The sequence below is a fragment of the Cetorhinus maximus genome, chromosome 5 (genome assembly GCF_964194155.1).
Source record: "Cetorhinus maximus chromosome 5, sCetMax3.hap1.1, whole genome shotgun sequence".
NCBI lineage: Eukaryota > Metazoa > Chordata > Chondrichthyes > Lamniformes > Cetorhinidae > Cetorhinus > Cetorhinus maximus.
The window spans coordinates 67,426,338-67,450,924 of NC_135883.1; the positions used below are offsets into that span (position 1 = coordinate 67,426,338).

At 46.9% G+C, this 24,587-nt stretch overlaps 1 protein-coding gene across 1 annotated transcript in view; it reads left to right on the forward strand.

Moving 5' to 3' along the window:
* The first annotated feature begins 16,531 nt into the window (after positions 1-16,531).
* ddx43 (DEAD (Asp-Glu-Ala-Asp) box polypeptide 43) overlaps positions 16,532-24,587 on the forward strand; it is a 66,485-nt gene continuing 58,429 nt past the window's right edge. Inside the window, exon 1 of the mRNA XM_078541935.1 lies at positions 16,532-16,906. Coding sequence (XP_078398061.1) covers positions 16,591-16,906 — 316 coding nt within the window. The 5' untranslated portion in view covers positions 16,532-16,590. The remainder of the gene's footprint in view (positions 16,907-24,587) is intronic.

Here is a 24,587-nt window from a genome sequence, read left to right on the forward strand (position 1 = left end):
TGTACCATTAAGAGGGTCTGGTGGATGTTCAGCACCGGCGGGCTTTCGGACAGATAGGTCAAAGATGTATGATACTGTAGTATGACAGGAGCTTCGTCCCAGATCATAAGTGATCAGTGTAAGGCTGGAACGCTAACAGTTGGCGTTTACCAGCTCTAGTGGGGATCTAATTCTAATCCCATGTTCTGTATAGTTCCACCCATTGGCAGGTGGAGAGCGACGGAACCAACCCCTAAACATATTGTGCTGCAGTGTTACAATATCAAAAGTTCGAACGTCAGCATACTCAGTGTCATTTAGAGGAACAGCACGCCAATTACCCGTCTCTCCCCCATGTTGGGGAGTCTGGGCGCATATCCAAAAGGCACCCTGTCCTACCTCTCTAGCATAGGTGCGGCATAGAGACAAGAAGTGTTGGGAATCCTTTGGGTACCCCCCCTCAAAGTATAGCAAAAAGACAGAATATAGCAAAAGGCAGTATCCGATACATAATGCAAATTAGTTCACTGATAATGACGGTTATCAGACTGCCAGACAATGTTTTTTACAACAAGTGGCGTGGACCCAATCTTCTTTCCCTTTAATCTTCAGGGCCGTTCGAGTTGTTAGCAGCACAAGGTAGGGTCCTTTCCACCTTCTCATGCAATTCAGCTGCTGTCTTGCATAGAGGAAAATGAGTACAAATCCAACATTTAGTCCGATTAACTTGCGAGGCTACGGCCTGCATTCGTTGAACCGCAGAATTGGTATTCCATGCCCCCGCAAGGACCACGCAGGACAGGTTCCAAATCAGAGTCAGCATTCCGACGGCTCAGTTAAAGTTCTTGCACAAGCACTTCCGTCCGAGGTCAGCGTCCGCTTGACGTGCAATGCGTGGATCCACAAAGGTGTCCTTCAACCTTTACGGCCATATGGGTGGTGAGCAGGACTTGGAAAGGCCCTTCCCATCGAGGTTCCAAACAGTTCTTTCTCCTGAAGGTCTTTACTAGCATTAGGTCCCCGGGCTGGTATTGATGGCAATCTTCAACGGTGGGCTTTTTCTGAGCTTCTACTACCTGTATATGCAAGCTCTTGAGACAGTTAGGGTGAGAGCGCATAGTCATGAGCACCAACGGTAGAGCTTCAGGCCCTTTCAAACTGGTTTCTTCACATAATTTAGCTAGGTTGTTTTTCAGAATACCATTTTGTCTTTCCACCGCCCCAGTAGACTGGGAGTGGTATGGGCAGGAAAGGTGATGGTTGCATTGTAAGGCCTTCAACAGTTCCTTTATCACTTTAGCAGTAAAATGAACAACAATTTTACAACAACAACAGCATCATTTCGTCGGGTGGTATACGTCTCCACCCATCGTGAGAACAAACATACTAGAACTAAAACATAATTATATTCCATACATTTAGGCATTTGTATAAAGTCCATTTGTAGGTGTACAAATGGGCCCCATGGCTGGGGTCCCGTACCAGCAGTCACTGTGGGCGTCTTGCCTGGGTTATGTCATTGATATACGTATGACAGGTATTACTAATACAATGCGTATTAGCATATTACTATTCACTATACATTCAACATTCATTCTACATACACGTGTTAAACCCCTGAGCTGGCAACCGGTCAAGTCATGATTCCTGTGTCGTGAGAGATTCAATAAATGCTCATTAGTTACCCATAAAGGGACTACCCCTTCTTTAGTCTGTCTTAAATTTTCTTGGGCTTGTTCCAGTGCCCAAGATCCATAGGTGTTGCATACAGCATTTCTGCTCGCTTCGTCTGAAATATTTTTCCCTATTTCAATTAATTTATTGATAGTCCCCGCATGACTTTCGAGCACGGTAGCCAGACTTTGGATTAACCAATGATGTCCCTAATTTGAATATCATAGTGGCATCATTTATCAGGCTGCGCTTAACGCGGTTCCCTCCCAAGCCTGATCGCACCTCACCATTGAACTGAACTGCTTCAGTCATCAACTGGTGGGTCAGAGCTGTATAGAGTGTTTGGGTATGGGTTGAGTACCATTGGGGCAGGACGACACCGGATACATTCTAGACTATGGGTACCAGCTCATGGTGTACATTATCATACAAAACTTCTGATTAACCAGTACCAAACCATTCGCCGGTCCTGGATGCATAGTCGGACAAGATGGATCAGTCGGTGTGGTTTGAGGGGCTTCAATTATCTCTACTCAGACTGTGAAAGTAGAGGTGGGAGGTGGCTGGGTAGTGGCGGACCTCCCATGCTGGATCTGAAGCAAACCCTTACTACAATTTGAAAGCACTTGTTCTCCTACTGTTACATTTATCATTCCCCGTTGCGTGTCGCATTCGGCACTGTCCATGCTGTACCAAAGTTCCTCCTGCGGTGCAGGATGAGCAGTGATGATCCCCGACCTTGTTGCCAGTACTGATAGGCCCACGACCAGGATCGTAGATCTGTGGAGAAATTAACATCGGCTCCCGTTCCCTGGGTTACCGCTTGGTCAATTGTCATGTATCTTTAACTGTGTGTAATGCCTCCATTTACTTCCCGTTCTCATATCTACAAGTGCACATGTATCACCTGTCATAATTACCTCGTATGGTCCATTGTTGCTCTTTGGATTTGCCTGCTTCCATATTCTTAATCATCTGTCAGTCTCTAACTTCCTCTCTCAACTTATGTAATTGCCTACTTAATTCCCTTACATTGTGCTGTATTTTTCCTTTCAGTGGCCCTACACCTCCTACTATGATACCTTCAGGTAATAGCATGGCCCTTACCTGTTATCATTTCAAATGGGGTGAACCTGGCGGTCCTGCTTGGGGTAGCCCACAGTGCATTAGAATATTGGGCTGTTCCCTGTCTCTTGATTGATGTTTTTTTTTTAAAAGTTCAGTTCATCCTTTCCACCATCCCTGGACTCTGGGGGTGGTAAGGAATATGGAATTTCTGTTTAATCTCCATAAGATTACACACTTCTTTAATGACTCTCCCTGTGAAATTAGTTCCCTGATCTGAATCCATTTGGGTAGGCACCCCCACTCCTTCCACTTTACTCCCTCCTGCTGCTGTCTCATGTCAGACCTCAATTCCTTAAACAACTCTACAGTGCACCTTCTTATCCTATCTTTCAATGGCTCAGTATTTTCACTTCCAGTGATGGTTCTCTCTGGGAACCGCTTAACTCTGCCTGTCATCAAGGTGTTAATCCTATGGTTTTACTTTTTGTAGCTCACAGGCACATTAATATAATCAGTAATACATCTATTTAGCCTTTTTCCAGCTTTCCCTTTACCTGTATCCATCTTGTGGTAAATTGTTGTTAAGTATTATTTCTCCTTACATTTCAATTCCTGAACTACAGATTCCTCATAGTTTTACCTCTAAGTTTTCTTTCCTGACCATGATCATCCTAAGGTTCTCTTGAGTTCAGTTTCTCTATTGTCTTGGATTGTTTAAAATGTTTGCTTACTCTTTAGGCCATATTAACTATTCCATTTCAATGGGGATCTCTGTCTCTAGATCTTTGCTTATCTCCCCCTGTGCAGTTCCAATGCCTCAGTTGATGGCCAGATTATCAAATTAATTTCCCTTAAAACAGTTTGTACATTATGTCCTCTTTCCCTGACTCATTCTCCCACTTTCCTCATACCAGTTTACACTTGCAACAGCTACCATCTTATCTTGTTCAGGTTGTCTGGAGAGACTTTACAATCCAATAAAGTATTTTCATAACAGTTTTAAAACAGAAATCAGGTATTGACATGTTTTGCTTCCTTTTCTTCTTCTCAAATATTTTATTGTCTTAAAAGTAACCCACTAAATTGTGTCTGACCCTTTTCTTTTAGAATTATCCCAGATTCATTAACTCGGCCAAAAATTGGATTTCTGCCAAACTTTGCCAAGGTCTTGAGCTTAGCTTCATATTTTGGGAACAGAGTTACAAACACAAAAGTTTGCAGCATTTGAATTAGTGCCAATTGTTGTCAGACCTTTTAAAATGAAAATTCCCTTTTGAGAACTTTATCAAGAACCAAACCTCAAATTTTTAAACTTTGAAAAAACTGTAATTTACACTAACAAAATTAAAACAACCTCTTTTTCATGTGTAATGATTTGTATCCAAGTTATAATTTCGGTATGTTTATCGACGTTATTTATCTTAAATAGCATCCTAGTGATTCAAAAGTAACCTGTTAAATTACACTGCACTTTACATCTCGAGATTGTCCCCAATTCAAATTTCAGTGCTTTTGGAAAGCAGATTTCCTTTAATATTTAATTCATCTCTTCTTAAGAAACCCCTTTTTATCCATTGGAACCACCTAGACCTTGTGTTTATGTCTTTTCGTTTTCCTAGAATCTTTCTGAATTTTAAGTAATTTCTTTTTCTCAGAATTTTAGAATACTAACTCGTATGTATTAATCCCAATCAGTTTGGAAGCTGATGATAAGGGTTATTCCCTACTAGTCTGCAAGGGGGGTGGTACAAAGGTTGGTTCATTTCAAACAAAGGCAAGCCCTGTTTTATCTTTACACTACCTTCAAATTACGATTTTTGCCAGAAATCTCAACTCAAACCTTATACTCAAAACTTTGGAGTATTTGAATAAACTTTTCCTTTAATCTAATATGGGGCTTTCGACTCTAAAGTGCTCAACTACACACACAAAAGACAATTCAGGGAAGAAAACACATTAAAGCTCACATACAAATGCTTCATTGCACACAAACAAACACATAGATAAAGGTATGTATGGATACTCCTATAATATTGAACTTAACTCTAAACGAAGCTTCGAGTAGCAGTGGGGGGAATAAAGGGATCTTGAAGGCCCCACCTATAGGGACCTTCAAACTGACGAGAGCTCACATTTTCTCTGCTGCTGCTTGCAAATTGCTCATTAACCCCCTAGGTGTAGCCTCTCTCTCTCTCTCTCTCTTCAGCACAAACAGCTCTTGTAACTTAGATCAATTCATTCTTTATTTTTAAGTTACAGAAAATTCAGTAGCGGACTATCTACCTCCCTTAAAACATATTATAAGCGCTCAAATCTGTCCCGATTAAAAGTTCCAGCTGGTGGGAAGCTCTCTCCTTTACTTTGAGTCCATTTAACCCAATCAGAAACATATTGGACATTTTCAGGACCGTAATGGACACAAAAGAAAACACAGAAATTACTTACAAAACAAAAACAGAATTACCTGGAAAAACTCAGAAGGTCTGGCAGCATCGGTGGAGAAGAAAAGAGTTGACGTTTCGAGTCCAACATGACCCTTCAACAGAAATTACTTACTTCTCACCTCCAGGGGACTCAAACCCTTGGGTATACTACTACTACTTTTTTTTCCGTCTTCTTACCCATCTTCAAAGTTCCTGTTTTAAGCTCCGGTTTCGCCAGTTTCGGTTTGTTCTTAGTACTTTGTGAAGCGGGCGGAGTGGCAGAGCCCGCTCTGCTGTTGCGATTTCCCATTTTATCTGGAAAGGAAACACAATTAAACAGCGCAGCGTGTTTTGCCTACCTATGCGCTCACCGGTGTTTAAGAGTTCCTCAACAATTCCTCCAAATCCTTGGGTCTTTCAAATCTTTTCGGTTGGTAGCCGCCTTTTTTCAAGCACTCCCCCTTTCAGCTAGGATGCTTGTTCGTCCCCCTTTCACCTCTCCAACTTAAGAGGCCACCTCTCCAACTTAAGAGATAGCTGGGACACTATTTAACTGCACTCCCCCTTTCAGCTAGGATGCAGTTCGTATTCTCACCAATTTAGGAGAGTCTCTCCCTTTCTCCGCGAGGGTCCTTTTTCAAAGATCCGACGGTCCAGGTTTTCAATTACCTCTCCAACTTAAGAGGCCACTGGACTTCAGTTGGATCCCACCTTCGTCACCATCTGTCGCGGAAAAACGGAGTGAACACTCAGAACCTGGAGGTTTGTCTAGGAAGTCTTTATTAAAGCCTTTTTTTTGCAAAAATATACTTTATTCATAAAATATCTTCAACCACATTCCAAACCATTTCAAAAACACCATTACAAAGGTACAATCAGGTTCAACTTTTACAACATGCATCACCAGGTGCATCAGTACAAACAATATTACAATCATTTGCAGACATTCATTATGAGCTGTACAGCCCGAGGGGATTTAAACAGTTCCCAGTCCCTCGGTGCACTGTGGCAGAAAGGTCTTAGACAGCAACCCTTCCCCATTGCGCCTTTGCGGCAGCTGCCCCAAGCTTTAGTGCGTCCCTCAGCACGTAGTCCTGGGCTTTGGAATGTGCCAGTCTGCAACACTAGGTCGGGGACAACACTTTGCGCTGGAAGACCAACAAGTTTCGGGCAGACCAAAGAGCGTCTTTCAACGAGTTGATGAACCTCCAACTGCAGTTGATGTTTGTCTCGGTGTGTGTCCCTGGGAACAGCCCGTAGAGCACAGAGTCCTGTGTCACGGAACTGCTTAGGATGAACCTCAACAGAAACCACTGCATCTCTCTCCAGACCTTCTTTGCAAAGGCACAGTCTACAAGGAGGTGAACAACGGTCTCTTCCCCACCACAGCCACCTCGAGGGCAACGTGCCGAGGGAGTGAGACTCCTGGCGTGTAGGGAGGATCTGACAGGGAGGGCCTTTCTCACCACCAGCCAAGCCACGTCTTGGTGCTTGTTGGAAAGTTCTGGCGATGAGGCATTCTGCCAAATGACTTTGACAGTCTGCTCGGGGAACTATCCCACACGATCCACCCTCTTCTTTTCCCTCAGGGCCTCTAGGACGTTATGTGCCGACCACTGCCTGATGGACTTGTGGTCAAAGGTGTTTCTCTGCATAAATTTTTCCACGAGGGACAGGTGGTACGGCACGGTCCAACTACTTGGAGCGTTCCGCGGCAGCGTGGCCAGACCCATCCTTCGCAACACCGGGGACAGGTAGAACCTCAGCACGTAGTGACACTTGGTGTTTGCGTACTGAGGGTCTACGCACCGCTTGATTCAGCCACACACAAAGGTGGCCATCATTATGAGGGCGATGTTGGGCACGTTTTTTCCCCCTTTATCTAGAGGCTTGTACATCGCGTCCCTGCGGACACGATCCATTTTTGACCTCCAGATAAAGCGGAAGATGGCTCGAGTGATCGCCACCACGGAGGAGTGTGGAATGGGCCAGACCTGCGCCACGTACAGCAACAGCGAGAGTGCCTCACACCTGATGACCAGGTTCTTGCCCGCAATGGAGAGGGAGCGTCGCTCCCACATGCCCAGTTTCCTTTTCACCACAGACACTCCTTCCAGTTTCTAACGCATGCCCTGGCCCCTCTGAACCATATCCCCAGCACCTTCAGGCCGACAGCCCTGATAGTGAAGGGGACAAAGGATCGGTCAGACCAGTTTCCAAAGAACATGGCCTCGCTCTTCCCATGATTTACCTTGGCTCCCGAGGCCAGTTCGAACTGGTCGCAGATGTGGATCAGTCTGAGCACCGACAGCGGATCCGAGCAGAAGAGGGCGACATCATCCATCTACAGGGAGGCTTTGACCTGAGTGCCTCCACTGCCTGGGATCGTCACTCCTCTTATGCCTGGATCCTTCCTGATGGACTCGGCAAAGGGTTCTATGCAACACACAAAAAGAACAGGCGAGAGAGGACAGCCCTGCCTGACTCCAGATTTAATCGGAAAGCTACCTGTTTCCCACCCATTGATTGAGATTGCGCTACTAGTGTAGAGCAGTTGGATCCAATTTCGAATTCCCTCCCCAAACCCCATTTTGGAGAGCACATCCACCATGTACGTGTGCGATATTCTGTCAAAGGCCTTCTCCTGATCCAAGCTGATGAGGCAGGTATCCACACCCCTGTCCTGTACATAGACAATCGTATCCCTGAGCAGCGCAAGGCTGCAGGGGGAGTGGCAGACGGTGAAGAATGCCAAAAGGAAGAAGGAGCGAAGAAGGAGCAAAGCCACTTCCCAGACAAGCGGAAAGAGGCGTCTCCCATCCGACATGGATGACAAAGGCAGCAGCTCTTCGGATGAAGAAGTGCCAGGGCGGCACCGACAGAAGAAGCGGCAAAGCTCCAGGACATTGGAGGACGAGACACCCGAGCTCCAGAACATTGGAGACAACAAGGAGACCAGCGCACCCCAACTTTGCCTGCAACCTGAGGAGGCCAGTGCACCACAGCCCCTGGAATCTGGGAGCAGTAAGGCAATCATCGCACCCCAGCTCCGGGAAGCCGGGAACAGCAACGCCCCAGAGGGGGTGAGTTTTGGAGAAGCTTCTCCAGCAAAGGTCATCTCAAAACCCGCTCTCTACGCGAACCCCCAGATGCCACCTGAGCAGAACACTGCCAAGGAGAACTACCTCAGCCCATCCAAAGTGAAGGAATTTGAGCTCACTACGGGTATGAAGGAGCAGACTAAAGGTCTGGGACTCTCAGAGACAACGGGTTTGGTAGGAGAATAAATGCTTTAAAATGGGTTTAAAGATTGTATCCATAAATGTGCGTAGCATTAAATCTACTACGCGATGTGTTGCGACCTTGGACTAGCTTGCCAAGGTCAAAGCTGACCTGTTGTTTCTACAGGAGTGTGCGATACCGCACCTCAGCTCCTACAGGCAATGGTCACGATGGTGGTCCCATGAGCCATCGATCTGGTCGGGCGGAAACGACTCTCGTTCCTCCGGCCTGGGTATTCTGCTGCGGGGAGGCAACTTCACCGTCTCCGAGGTTAAGGAGGTGGTGGGCGGGCGCCTCCTCGTAGCAGACGTAATGTACAAGAACGCTCCACTCCGGTTAATTAACGTGTATGGCCCGTCACAAGGGGCCGAGCGGCTGGAGGTTTTTCAGCAGCTCCCACTGCTGCTGGCGACCTCCAGGCCGGTCATTCTGGGCGGTGACTTCAACTGCATCATCGATGCGGCTGGACAATCCAGCAGGGCCAACATCAGATTGGACGTTACGTCCAGATCCCTGATGGAAACAGTTAAGGATGCTAAGCTGCACGACGTCTTCAGCAACCCTGCAGACGGAGCGCAGCGTAGATACACCTGGTCGCGGCCAGGCGGGTCCATTCGTTCCAGGATAGACTTCCTGTTTGTGTCCTGTGCATTCACAGTCAGATCCACCGACGTCAAGCCGGTGTTTTTCTCTGACCACTGCCTCCTACTGGCGGACTGCCACTTAGAGAAGGACCTGAGGGTGGGCAGGGGGGCATGGAAGCTAAATGTGCAACTGCTGACCCCAGAGAACATTGAGGAGCTCAAGAGGGATTACAAAGGTTGGAGAACCGTGAAACCCCTCTTTGAGTCCCTGACACACTGGTGGGAAGCGATCAAGGGAAACATCAAGAGGTTTTTCATCCTCAAAGGCACCTAGAAAGCTAGAAAGGAACAGAGGGAAAGGCCTCGACCCCAGAAAAACATGCAGAATCTGCTCCGGCTGCAGTCGATGGGGATCTATGTCAAGGAGGAACTCCAAGAGGTGAAGAGCCAGCAAGCCTCGGACTTTGCCTCGGAGGCCTCCAAGATCAACTTCCGTTCCAGAGTCCGCTCCGTGGAGCAGGATGAGATGTGCTCACGTTTCTTCTTCCAAAAGGTACACAGAGAGAGCTCTGTGATCAGCAGCCTGAAGGAAGAAGACGGCTCAGTAAAGTCATCGCAGTCCGACATTTTGAGGATCAGCAAATCCTTTTATACCGCATTGTATGACGTGAAGCCCACGGACAGCATGGCCTCCCAGTCCTTCCTGTCCTCTATCACGGAGGTCTTAAGACAACAGTATGCGGGAGAGCCTGGACAAACCGCTAACTCCTGATGAACTGACTAAGGCCCTTGAGTCCTTCGAGAAGAGTAAAACTCCCGGAAGCGACGGCTTGCCGGCAGAGTTGTATTCGGCTCTGTGGGACTGGATCGGTCCAGACCTGCTAGAAGTGTACGAGAGTATGCTCCTGGCCGGCAGTATGTCAGAATCCATAAGGAAAGGCATTATCACCCTCATCTACAAGCACAAGGGGGGAAGGGAGGAAATTAGAAATTGGCGACCCATTTCACTGCTGAATGTGGACTATAAGATTCTGTCCAAGGTCATCGCCAATCGGGTCAAATTCGCTCTGGAATTGGTGATTCACCCTGACCAGACCTGCACTGTGCCAGGCAGGAAGATCTCTGACAGCCTCGCGCTGCTCAGGGATACGATTGTCTATGTACAGGACAGGGGTGTGGATACCTGCCTCATCAGCTTGGATCAGGAGAAGGCCTTTGACAGAATATCGCACACCTACATGGTGGATGTGCTGTCCAAAATGGGGTTTGGGGAGGGAATTCGAAATTGGATCCAACTGCTCTACACTAACATCAGTAGCGCAATCTCAATCAATGGGTGGGAAACAGATAGCTTTCCGATTAAATCTGGAGCCAGGCAGGGCTGTCCTCTCTCGCCTGTTCTTTTCGTGTGTTGCATAGAACCCTTTGCCGAGTCCATCAGGAAGGATCCGGGCATAAGAGGAGTGACGATCCCAGGCAGTGGAGGCACTCAGGTAAAAGCCTCCCTGTACATGGATGATGTCGACGTCTTCTGCTCGGATCCGCTGTCGGTGCGCAGACTGATCCACATCTGCGACCAGTTCGAACTGGCCTCGGGAGCCAAGGTAAATCATGGGAATAGCGAGGCCATGTTCTTTGGGAACTGGTCTGACCGATCCTTTGTCCCCTTCACTGTCAGGGCTGACGGCCTGAAGGTGCTGGGGATATGGTTCGGAGGGACCAGGGCATGCATTAGAAACTGGAAGGAGCGAGTGTCTATGGTGAAAAGGAAACTGGGCATGTGGGAGCGACGCTCCCTCTCCATTGCGGGCAAGAACCTGGTCATCAGGTGTGAGGCACTCTCGCTGTTGCTGTACGTGGCGCAGGTCTGGCCCATTCCACACTCCTGCATGGTGGCGATCACTCGAGCCATCTTCCGCTTTATCTGGAGGTCAAAAATGGATCATGTCCGCAGGGACGCGATGTACAAGCCTCTAGATAAAGGGGGAAAAAACATGCCCAACATCGCCCTCATACTGATGGCCACCTTTGTGTGTGGCTGAATCAAGCGGTGCGTAGACCCTCAGTACGCAAACACCAAGTGTCACTATGTGCTGAGGTTCTACCTGTCCCCAGTGTTGCGAAGGATGGGTCTGGCCACGCTGCCGCAGAACGCTCCGTACCACCTGTCCCTCGTGGAAAAATTTATGCAGAGAAACACCTTTGACCACAAGTCCATCAGGCAGTGGTCAGCACGTAACGTCTTAGAGGCACTGAGGGAAAAGGAGAGGGTGGACCCTGTGGGATGGTTCCCCGAGCAGACTGTCAAAGTCACTTGGCAGAATGCCTCATCGCCAGAACTTTCCAACAAGCACCAAGACGTGGCTTGGCTGGTGGTGAGAAAGGCCCTCCCCGTCAGATCCTTCCTACACGTCAGGAGTCTCACCCCCTCTGCACGTTTCCCTCGAGGTGGCTGTGGTGGGGAAGAGACCATTGTTCACCTCCTTGTGGATTGTGCCTTTGCAAAGAAGGTCTGGAGAGAGATGCAGTGGTTGCTGTCGAGGTTCATCCCAAGCAGTTCTGTGACACAGGACTCTGTGCTCTACGGGCTGTTCCCAGGGACACACACCGAGACAAACATCAACTGCAGTTGGAGGATCATCAACTCGGTGAAAGACGCTCTTTGGTCTGCCCGAAACTTGTTGGTCTTCCAGCACAAAGAGTTGTCCCCGACCGAGTGTTGCGGACTGGCACAATCCAAAGTCCAGGACTACGTGCTGAGGGACGCACTAAAGCTTGGGGCAGCTGCCGCAAAGGCGCAATGGGGAAGGGTCGCTGTCTAAGACCTTTCTGCCACAGTGCACCGAGGGGCTGGGAACTGTTTAAACCCCCTCGGGCTGTACAGCTCAAAATGAAAGGCTGTAAATGATTGTAATATTGTTTGTACTGATGCACCTGGTGATACAGTTTGTAAAAGTTCAACCGGATTGAACCCTTGTAATGGTGTTTTTGAAATGGTTTGGAATGTGGTTGAAGATATTTTATGAATAAAGTATATTTTTGCAAAAAAAGAACACCTCTTTACACACATAGATATAGCAAAAGGTTCGTGACAGAAACTTGAGCAATTACAATAGTTTCAAATGGTTTCAAAAAGATAGCAATCAGTGTTAATGGTTTAACAATTAGACAGGACAATGTTAATGGTTTAGCAAATAGACAGGACAATGTCAATGGTTTAGCAAATAGACAGTGATAATTGGTTATTTATCCTGGGCAATGCACACACACAATAGTTTTTTTCCTTAGGTTTTGCCACCGTATATGACTTCCGGAACCCCTTAGTCTGGGAAGGTAGCACTGGCTAATTTGATTTACTGATTTATGTGCTGGATGCGTGACTGTTTGGGGACAGTCTACAGTAAATTACATTATACATGTATTTTAAGTTTATTTCTCTCACAAATATAGGTGTATTTTATTTCATTCACAATTGTACATGTATTTTATTTCATTCACAATTATACGTGTATTTTATTTCATTCACAATTATACGTGTATTTTATTTCATTCACAATTACATACGTATTTTTTTCCTGCACAGATGCCTGCCCACAACATTCTGGCTGATGACAAGGACCATCGAGGTGCAGGCATCAGTAATGTTTCCAGGGAGTGTGAGGCCGGACCATCACTTTGGTCTGAAGGTTGCACAGAGCACAGGGAAGATGCCCTGGACTGAGACACCTGCCTTTATCTTGTGCGGAAATGTTTCACATCTGAGTGACACAAACACTGTTCATCAGAACAAGGAGCCACAGGTAGGGAGACATTCTTGGGAGTTTATTTACAATAGTGAACATTATGTTAAAGTGATTAACACCGATGCCAAGGCTGTGCAACTACATCTTCTTAACCTTCCTAATCCTGCTGCTACATCTTGGTGCTCCCCCGGACATCCACAGCGGAGGTGGAGGCAGCCTGCTGACTGCTACCAACTGTGATGACGATTGGCAGGCGTCCACTGGAGGGCTGAGACCTGTAGGGCCCTGGCCTGCTTTCGGGGTCCTGCTGTGTGGCAGTGGCATCCTCCTCAGCCTGTGGAGCTGGAGCTGCTGGGGGTCACAGGAAGAGGGGATTCGGATGGGCCGGACACTCCCAGAGTCACCTGGGTGGATGGCCTCGGGATGTGCACCTGCTGACCCTCCTCCCTATGGATGCCCAAGGGCCCCTGGCTGACTCCTTGAGGAGAAGTGGTGGCTGGAGTAAGATCAAGCTGCCCTGCACCCCTCTCGTGTTGACACTGTTGGAAGCCAACTATGGTGTCAGCAATGGGGTTCAGCCCAAGGTCTCCATGGCAGCCGCCATGCTACCAATGATGACCTTAGTCCGTGGCATGGTGGCGCTATCACCTCAGTGAAGGCAGATGGACTCCTCCATCGTGCCTTGCAATCTAAGGAGTGCAGCAGACATCCCTTCCTGATGTTCCTGAGCTTTCCTTTGCAGCTCCAGCAACTGAGGTATGACTGAGTCCAGAGGCTCCTCAATTGACTCGGGTTCAGCAGATTTCTGTCCTCCAGCAGTCCTCCAAGTGCCGGAAACCTGGGAAGTCCCTACCGCCGCCTTCTATGGATCAGACAGTGCGATGTGCTACAGTCCGAGGCTACTCTAGAACTAGGTCCCACCAAGGTGTGTGTCTCTGCACTGATGGAGGTTGTGGGTGAGCGCTGTGACAGGTCTTCAATGAGGGTCATCAAATACTTCTTCCAAGGTGGCTTTTGGGCTTGAGTTAAGGACCAGGCTCATGGACCCCCTCAGCTGTTTCTCAGATGTGCCTGTGAAAGCAAGGGGAGATAATTAGTACATGGTAGGGGACTACTAAACAGCAGAACTCACTCACAGCAAGGATGTCTGATGGATGCTGTACTGCTGGATCCTCACTTGATTGAGCACCACCGATCTCACCACAGCACAAGAATGGCCCAGATCTTCGCTGGCCAGCTGGATGGCTCTGTTTTCAAAGTCTGTGAGGACCTTGATGTCAGGAATTCCTCCACCGGTCTGCGACCTCTCCCTCTTGTTGTCTGCAGCTTCTCCTGCATGAAAACAGATGGAGAGAGTGTAAGCAGGACTCCTGCCAGGCCAGGATGCCTGACACATGCGGGTGGTGAGTGGTGCCATGAACAGGTTGAGGACACAATCCATAGGGAAGATGAATGTGTGCGTGAGAGAGTGAATGGTGATGTCTCTTGAACTGGCAGCGAGTGAGATCCCTGTGGATGTGTGTTAGGTTTGTGAGTGTGTGAGTTGAGAGTGATAAGAAGAGTGATTTACCCTGGCAGAACAGAAGAGATTATTCATCCTGTTGTGGCACTGGGTGGCTGTCCTCTTTTGCAGGGTGTTGGCGCTGATCACCTCTACCACCACCTCCCATGGTGGATTTGTCACCTTGCTTGCTGGTCTTCACCCAGAGCATGGATAGAGGACTTCACGGCAGGCCTCCACTCCATCCAGCAGGCACCCGAGGGAGGCAGCGCTAAATTTGGGAGCAAATTTGGGGATTTTCCTCCCTTTGGCAGCCATGACTTTGCAGCAGCTTCCGATTCCTCAAGAGTGCTAGCCTTGTGCAGTGGTGTCCTTTATATATGGTGCTTGGATTACTGAAGGCCTGAGGTGACAGTGTGGTGGGCGAATCAGACACCGCCCCACCAGCGATCTGGTGTGTTTCCCAGGAATGTATTATTAATGAGGCAGGATGTGCCGGGAATGGAACAATATGGCGCAAAAACCTGCCATTGCAGCCAGCGGCTAAAACGTCATTTTTCCCGCCCGCTGCCGCACTTTGTGCAAATCTGGGACAATTCCATCCTTAAAAGATTGTAAGTTAAATAAAAGTGTTGAGCCTAACACTTGAGGAGGCTGTCTCTCTGCCACCTCCGAGACCTCAGCCACCATGAGTAGACAGACAGTAGAGCGACTTTTATGGGACCCCAATGCAGGCGTTACACACTGAGTCTGTTTTGTCAATTTAAGAGCATTCTAGGTCAGTTGCAGACTGAAGAAACTCTGAGACATCTGCAGAGTTCCTGTGATAAAAGGAAAGAATTTTTGACAGCTTTGATTGTCAGTTACACTACAAATGGAGGACAATTATTATCGCTTTACAATCCCAAGTGTTAGCAAGTGTAATGTGAATCACCTTACACACTCACAGCTACTTTCATGGGCGACCATGGATCTTACCGAGAGTCTCATGAATTAATTCAAATTGGGCCCAGAGATGTCATTAAGATCCTGTTGGCCGTTTTTCAACCTCGCCACCTGCCGGCTGTCAGTTCCTGGTCCCCATCACCAACCATGGGTTACCAGTTGCGAAACAGCCATTTAAAGTTTCCGTTGGCTTTACCTCTGTATCAATTCATATAAGTCTATTCATGGATGCTTGAAAGGAATATATATAATTTGCATTCTTACCTGTCTCATATTCAAAGTTTTCCCTCTGATGATCCGTTTGCTAATTTATCTGCTTGATTAATTTGCCCCAGATGCCTTCTTATCCCTTGAACTTTGCCCTCCAGATTATATTGAGGAAACTTCCCATTTGTTCGCTAACTCTCACATCAGTAATTTGTCACAATTGCATTCCCAGAACTAAATCAAGCAATGTGTCTTTCCTACTTATCCTGGACACACACTGATCCAGGAAACAATCCTGGGAGCATTTGTTCCTCATTTTGATCACATCCATCACCTATTTTGGAATAAGTAAAATCATCCAGTGCACTATTATCTTCCATGAGTTGTCTGCAGATCTCCCCATCTATCCCATCCCCACTATTCAGGGCATGTACTTTAAGTAAGAGTATCCTTCCAATGGGAAGTTTCGTTCACAGTCTGCACATATTGGATATAACCAGGGCCACATTAACCAACCTCAACAATCATTCGATTGGGTGTCTGAGCAAGGGGCTAAGTTTTACATAAGTGTTTTTCATTCATTATACGTGAATCTACTTAACACATATGCTGCCCTGATGGGTTTAGGGTGTCCTGTTGGGTTTGGGGGACACTGCTGAGATTGGGGGTCTCTAATGGGTTGGGGAGCACTGATAGGTTGGGGGGTGGATCTGATAGGTTTGGGGTCTCAGATGGGTTTGGAGAACACTGATAGGTTTGGAGGGGCACTGATGGGTTTTGGGGACACTGATGGGTTTGGGAGGTCTGTTAGATTGGGGGGGTCTTTGATGGGTTTGGGGCTCGCTGATGGGTTTGGGGGTCTCTGATGGGTTTGGGGGATTTCTCTGATGGATTTTAGTGTCTCTGATGGGCTTGGGGGAGATCTCCGATGGATTTGGGGATCTCTGATGGATTTGGGGATCTCTGAAGAGTTCGGGGGTCTCTGATGGGTTTGGGGGGAAAATTATGGATTTGGAAATCCCTCATGGGTTTGACGATCTCTGACGGGTTTCAGGCGCGCTCCCGAGGCGCACTCCCGAGGCGCGCCTGCGCGTCCCCGATAAGGTTGTGGGTGGCGCGCTCCCTGGGGCTGGTGCGCAGGCTCGGGCGCTCAGTAGGCGGACAGCGGCGGCAGTGGAGCAGGCATGTCGGACTGGGAGGCGGACAGCGGCGATGAGCAGAGACCGCGGTCTGAGTGGAGGCCGCCGGCAGACCAGAACCCGGTCCCCAGCCGGAGCCAGAACCAGAACCAGAACCGGAGACGACCTCGGAGCGAGCTGGGGGCCGGAGACCGTTGGGAGATCCGCGGGGACTCGAGCCGGGGTCGGCGGGGGAGACAGTCTGGGACCGGAGGCCGGGGAGGTGGCGGGGGGTCGGCCCGGGACTCCCCCACCCCATCGCCGTCTGCTTCACCGTTCCTCAGCTTCTACATGGAGAGTGCGGCAGTGGGGACCGTGATAGGTGAGGCTAAATACCCCGGGGGCGAATACCCGGGGGCGAGGGTCAGGGGGCGAATACCCTGGGAAGGGTGAGCGTCAAGGGGCGAGTACTCTGGGGGTTGAATGTCAGGAGACAAATACCCTGCAGGGGTAAAGTGTGAACGTTGAGACTAACAACCCAGTTTTGAGTATTGAGACTTAAAGCCACCTTTTCCTCGCTAGGGTACACGTCCTGGTGTGAAATCCAGGAATATATTCCTGGTTTGAATGTCAATTGTAAATAGCCAGATGTGAAAACCAGAGGTAAATACCAGAGCACACACCTGCTCACAACGAATACCTAGGTGTTCACTTATGTAAATACCAGTGCCAAATACTCTATTGTAAATGTATAGAGGTAGGAACAAATGTGAACATTAGTGGTAAACACCTGAGGGTGTAAATACTGATGAATATCTGGGTGTGAATGTCAGCTGTAAATACCAGGGTGAAACGCACTTCAGTACCTTCCCCTGTGTATGTCAAGGGTAAATACCCAGGTGTGAATGTCATAGAGTCATAATGGCACAAAAGGACGCCATTCAGCCCATTGAACCTATGCTGATTCTTTGCAAAGCAACCCATTCAGCTCCTTTACCCTGACCTAACCCCATAGCCCTGCAAGTTTATTTCCCTCAAGGAAGGGTTCTCGCAGATGGTGATTTTCCCATGTGTCTGCTTCTTGAAGATAATAGAGGCTGTGGGTTTGCACAGTGCTGTCGGAGAAAGCCTGGTAAGTTGCTGCATTGTGTTTTGTAGCCAGTGCACACTGCAGTCCCGATGTTGGACAAGTGTGTATGTTTAATGAGGTGGATGGGGTGCCCATCAAGCGAGCTGATGTGTATCAGCTAGTCAGTTACTTGAGTGTTGGAGCTGCACTCATCCAGACAAGTGGAGAGTATTCCATCACTCTCCTGACTTGTGCTTGTGGATGGTGGATGTGCTTTGGGGAGCCAGGAGTTGAGTTAGTCGCGGCAGAATTACCAGCCTATGACCTGCTCTTGTAGCCACAGTATCTATGTGGCTAGTCAGGTTAGGTTTCTGGTCAATGTTGGTTTGCCCCCTCCCCCCAACCACAGGATATTGATGGTGATTCAGTGATGGTTATGCCATTGAACGTCAAGAGGCGATGGTTAGATCCTCTCTTGTTCAAAATGGTCATTGCCTGACGCTTGTGTGGCATGAATGTTACTTGCCACTTATCAGCCCAAGGTTGAATGTTGTTCCAGTTCTCGCTGCGCATGGGCATGGACTGCTTCAGTATCAGAGGATTCACGTATTGTGCTGAACACTGCAATCATCAACAGACATCCCCACTTCTGACCTGATGGTGGGGAGATCATTGAAGCAGCTGAAAACGGTTGGACCTCGGACACTGCCGTGGGGAACTTCTGCCGCAATGCCCTGACACTAAGATGATTGGCCTCCAACAGTCACAACCATCTTCCTTTGTACTTGGCATGAGACCAGCCAAAGGAGTTTTCCCTCTGATTCCCATTGACTTCAGTTTTGCTGGGGATCCTTGATGCCACACTCTGTCAAATGCTTCTTTACTGTAAAGGCCCATAGCCTTTTCTGTATCCAGGACACTCAACTGCTTCTTGATAACACGTGAAAACGAGCTGTAAATACTGGGTGACTACCTGAGTCTGAACACTAGAGGTAAAAACCTGGATGTGAATATCATAAGATATTCCTGGGTGTTGATGGCTGGATAAAGATCAGGGGATGGTAAGTACTAGGGGGGGCTCAGTACCTTGGTAGTTATTCGGGGATAAGTATGGTATACTGATGGTGAATACCTAAGTGTGAATTGGGATAGGCAAATACCCATGTGTCAACTACTAGGGGTAAATATCCTTTTGTGAACATAGGGTAAATATCCAGGTTAAATCACCGGAGGGGTGGGGGGGAAGGTAAATACCCAGAGGGATCAATACCATGTGTGAATATCTGGGTTTTTTTAATTCATTTATGGGCTGTGGGCATCGCTGGCTAGGCCAGCATTTATTGCCCATCCCTAATTGCCCTTGAGAAGGTAGTAGTGGGCTGCATTGTTGAACTGCTACAGTCCATGTGGTGTAGGTACACCCACAGTGCTTTTAGGGAGGGAGTTCCAGGATTTTGACCCAGTGACAGTGAAGGAACAGCGATATATTTCCAAGTCAGGATGGTATGTGGCTTGGAGGGGAACTTCCAGGTGGTGGAGTTCCCATGTATCTGCCCAGGTGTGAATACAGCAGAGAAGGGTCAAGACCCAGCTGTGAATACTGGATGGATTAATGGCACGGAATTGATACTGGATTAAATACCAGGGAATGAAAACTGGGTTAAATACTGGGGTTGAATACTAGGTGTTTATTAAGTGGGAAGTACTGTGTTAAATATCAGTGGATAAGAGCAGGATAGACCATACAGCTCCTCGAGGCTACTCTGCCATTCAATAAGACTGAACTCTTCTACATGTAGCCTATCTCCATATCCTTTGATTCTCATAGAGGCCAAAAACATACTCAACAAATGTACCCAAGGCTGACCCACCGCATCCCTCTTGGACAGAGAATTCCAAAGATTCACAACCCTCCTGAGTGAAGGAAGTTCTCACCTCAGCCCTAAATGACCCCTTATCCTGAGACTATGACACCAGTTCCAGACTCTCCAGCCAGAAGAAACAGCTTCTCAGCATAAACCCTGTCAAATCCTCTAAGGATTTTGTATGTTTCAATGAGATTGCCACTTAATCTTCAAACTGCACAGAACATAAGACCCATGCTATCAGTTTCTCCTTTTGCACAGCCCTCTCATTACAGGAATCAAGCTAGTGAACTTTTGTCCATCTCTCTAAGGCAAGTATATCTGTCCTGTGCAAAGAAGACCAAAACTGCGCTCCAGGTGTGGTCTCACGAAGTCCCCATATAATTACATCGAGACCTTTATTCTTATACTCCAATCCCTTTACAAAAAGACTAACATACCCTTTGCCTTCCTAATTGCTTGTTATGCTTGCATGATAACTTTGTGTTTTGTGTACAAATATATCTAAATCTTTCTGAATACCGTCATGGCCTGGTTTCTTGCCTTTTAGAAAGAATATTCTGCTTTTCCACTCTTTCTATCAAAGAATAATTTCACACTTTCCAACATTATACTCACCAATCATGTTCTATTCCAGTCATTTGACCAGTCTATAGCCCTTTGCAGCCTCTTCATTGCTTACTTTTCTTCTTAGCTTTGTATCATCATTCGGATGTATTACACTCTGTCCCCCTCACCTAAGTCATTGATAATGGCCTGTAAACAGCTGAGGCCTAAGCAGTGATCCTTGCAGCATTCACTGGTTGTAGCCTGCTATCTCAAACATGATCCATTTATTCCTACTCTTTGTCCATTAACCATCTTCAGTATTATCCCCAATCTCTTGAGCTCTAATCTTGTGTAATAAAATCATGTATGGCACCTTATTAAATGCCTTCAGAAACTTCAAATATGCTATATCCACTGTTTCCCCCCCTTCTCTTGAGTGGTCAGAAAAGGAGTGCAGTGTAAATAGAATATAAAAGCTGGGAATTTGCTGAGAGTGGGTATTCTGTGTCGAGAGTTGCTTCATTTTGCCTCTAATACTTAAGGTTTATGTTAGCTTGAGTCAATAAATATTTTTTTTAAAGTCCAGTGTTTTAATGCAAACTAGTTTGTGGAAACAAAAACTTCCAACAAACTAAAAAGTAAATATAAGTAATCTAGACTTAAATATGACAGAGCAGGTTGTGTGTCTGGACAGCAATATATGGGAGTTTATGGAGAGCTAAAGTATCTCTAGTGAACACATGGGCAGTAGATGTCTATACTTCGATTCTCTCTGGCTCAGGGTCATTGAGCTGAGGTATGAGTTGGACACACCCCAGCATATAATGGAGGGAGAGCAGCATCTGGTCAGTTTGCTGCAGACTTCAGTCACATCTCATGGAGAGTTGCAGGTGTATAATGAGGTTGGTGTGACCTATAATGTAATTTAGTTGAGATAGAGGATGAGGATCTGCAGAAATTGATTCTATACAACAGGTACAATGTATGTGCTACCTGTGAGGATAAGGATAAAGACTTTGGAAGCACAGCCAGAATGTGGATCATGGCACATTGGAATAGAAGGCTGCCCAAAGGTGGGGGTGGTGGAGGATGGGAATTTGTAGGAGAGTAGTAATCAGCAGGACAACTACCATCCTTCGTGGGGAGGATCAAGAATCCCAATTGGTATGTTGGCAACCTAGAGCAGGGTGAGGGGCATCTCAAACCAGCTTGAAAGGGTATTAGAACTGGAGCAGGGGGAGGGATCAGGTCATTGTGACTCATGTTGGGGGCAAAACCATAAAGAAGAATAAACAAGGGTCCTGTTTGGAGTGTGCCAGGAGCGCTCAGTGAAATTAAAGAATAAGACTTCACAAGTTACAATCTCCAGATTATTACCTATGCCATGTGCAAATTTGTGTAGGCATAAGCAGAGGTGAACATATGGCTGAAGGAGTGCTTTGGAAAAGAGGGTTTCCATTTCATGGAACATTGGAACAAGCACTGTTCCATGGAATGGAAGGTACTGTACTGTTAAAATGGGCTCTTCCTGAACTGTGCTGGAGCCACGGTCCGAGTGGAAAGAATAAATAGGGGCTGGGGTGAGGGAGGAAGGGTTCATGTGGAAAGATAGTATAAATAGTTCAAAAATAAACAAAAATTGAAGAGAGTAAAGTAACAGAAATTGTGCTTTAAGCACTATAGGTAAAAAGAAAACTAAAAGATGTAATGTTATTAAACAAGGAGAAAGAAATAAGGAACGAAAGTAAAACAGTAGGTCAGAAGAACAGGTTAGGATGTATAGTCCAAATAAGATTCCTTTATACAAACATGGATTAGAAGGAGCAAATTGAATTAATTCAGCTTGATGGGGATGATAGGGTGATAGCCATTGCTGACACATGGCTGCACGATGTTCAGCACTGGGTACTAAATATATCAAGCTATAAGGTCTCCAGGAAAGATAAGGAAAATGGTAGAGTGAAGGAGTTAATTTTTTCTCCCTATTAGTCTGTTTGTTAGTAAATAACATATCTCAGAAACAGTTTCAACAAAACTTGGTATCTGGGTATGGCAAGAAAGAACTGATTAGTTTTTGGTGAAGATGCGGATCCAGATGCTGGAATTTTTAAAGGATCCTTTAACATTGGGAAATAGGGCATATTGAGCTTTTTTAAGAATACTGTGGGTTGTTCTATTTAGAATGTTGTTGATCATCTCTGCAGCTGTCATTGAATTTGTCACAGCTGTCAAAATGTGAGCAGAGTTTGCAGAGCAAATTGTTGGATGTGGATTGGCCTGAAGCCTCCTCAGTGAGATGGAAGCTCTTAATAAAAAGATTTATTTTCTCAGCTTCGTAGTTACAGAGCATCAACCAGGCAGTGAAAAGCCTCGTAATAACATTGAGTCAACACAGCATGGCAGGAACATGCACTCTACGGAGTGCCCTCTTCACTTGCTAAGAATGAAATCATTTTAATGATATGAGAAGTAAGCAGGCAGTGGAGACTTTAAGGGCAGAATTAAATAGAAAAGAGAGTCATGTATAAGCCCCCTGGTGGTAGCTGTGAAGTGGAAGATTGTATAAATGCAGAGGTTAGATCAGCAGGCCAGACATCCCAAGGAAACTAATATTGAACCAAAAACAGACTCTCAAAACTAACATAAACAAGATAAAAGTAAAGTAAATAATGACACTAAAGAGTAACAATTCCCCAGGACCAGATGGTTTCCAACCCAGGGTTTTAAAAAAAGTAGGTAAGAATGCTATAATGCCCTAACTATAATCTTCCACAGTTCTCTTGATTCAGGATACTTCTTTTCAAATTGGAAAATATGTATGTCAATCCATTATTTAAGAAGGGTGAGGAGGGAAACAAGGTAATTACAGATCAGTTAGTTTGTTGGGAAACTCGTAAGAGTCTAATTTAAAGACTAGAGTGACTGAACAGCTTGAAATTTTCCCGCAATCACAGAACCAACATGTAAAGGGTAGGGCATGTTTGATGAGCCTGATTAAGTTTATTTGAAGATGTGACTAAAGTAATGGACAGGGATGTTATTTATATGGGCTTCCAGAAGGTATTTAATAAATGTCCTCAAGAAAGGAATTCATAAGAGACTGTTAGCTAAAGTTGAAGTTCATGCAACTGAAGACTAATTATTGACCTGGGTTAGGAAATTGGTTATGTGGCAGGAGACAATAGAGGTAATGAGCAGGTGTACTAATTAGAATAACATGTCTTGTGGTGTCCCACAAGGATCTGTGTTGGGGCCTGAACTAATCAACATATTTATTAACAGCTTCGAAGATGGGATAGAAAGCCACATACCCAAGTTTGTCAATGACGCAAAGATAGATGGCGTCTTGTCCAGCTTAGCTCCTGCCTGTCCACTTTGGTAACCTGGGGTTACAAGCTGTTCAGACCCAGGGATTGTGGGTACGCCTAGGGTCAGGACAATGGCGTGTTCCAAAGGGACTTTGGCCTCTTTGGGGGATTCCAGTCCAGAGTCCAGTTTGGGCACGAGCACAACTAGAGAGTTCCAGCTTCTGCTGTTAGGCATTTTGAGTTGGCACAGCAGTGGATGGTCAGTTGGCTCCTGAACTTGGGCCAGCCTTTGTGGGCCTGGATGGTTGGAAGATGACCTTCTGGCAGGGGCCTCTCCCACATCCATACGGAGAGGGCTACAGCCTGGTGGGGGTTTATGGATCATTTTGATTCGGGAGGTGGGTGGGTGGTTAACTCTGTCCAGTCACCTTGCTATTCTGCATTATGGTGGGTGAGCATAGGGTCCAATCTGGTTGGGGTCCCCCTGCTGGTCAGTAGAGGGGTACGTGTCATGTCTTTTCAGATACTACTGCCCTCTGGTGGAGGGTCAGCTCTTGCTGTACCTCCTGGTGGCTTTTCAACTAAGTGAGGCATCAGCCTCATCTTTCTGGGCCAATTTGGGAACTTTTCTGGTCCACATTTAAATTTGCCATAGAGCTGCTGGCCAGGCCATTTAATGGCTTCCTAGATGTAGCCTTTGGCTTGGGAGTGGGCGCTTTCCTGAGTTGTTCCATGTCATTTGGGCCACCTCTGCCCTCAAATGAAGCTGCAGTTCCAGCTACACTCCCTTGTGGCTTTTCGACTGGGGGAGGTATCTCACTCCCTATCTGTTCATTGGTTTGGGAACTCCCTTTGTCCCTATTTGGTATCGGAAAGAAGGTTTCTGCTAGCCATACTTCAGGCAAGCCCTTAACCCTTTCCTTTTTGGGCTTAATAACCTGCCTTCCCTCAGGCTCTTTGACTCGTGGAGCATCCCCTCACTATTTCTTTCTCTGCTATAGGATTCCTCTGGTCCCTATTTAATTCTGGGATACTTGGGGAATCTATTTTAGATTCTAGGACCTTTTCTGGACCTCCTTTAATTTTACTAGCCTGGATTTGGCCTTGCTACCTTCGAGCCATTCTCGATCGAAGACTGTGGCTGCTATTCTACGTTTTTGGGCCTCGGGATGTTCCCTAGCGTCTAGCAGATTTCTGCTTGTTGGTATTGACCTCTTCTTTCACTGGCTAACCCTTGCTGCCAGCTGAAACATTTCCAAGGAGGAAATTGAT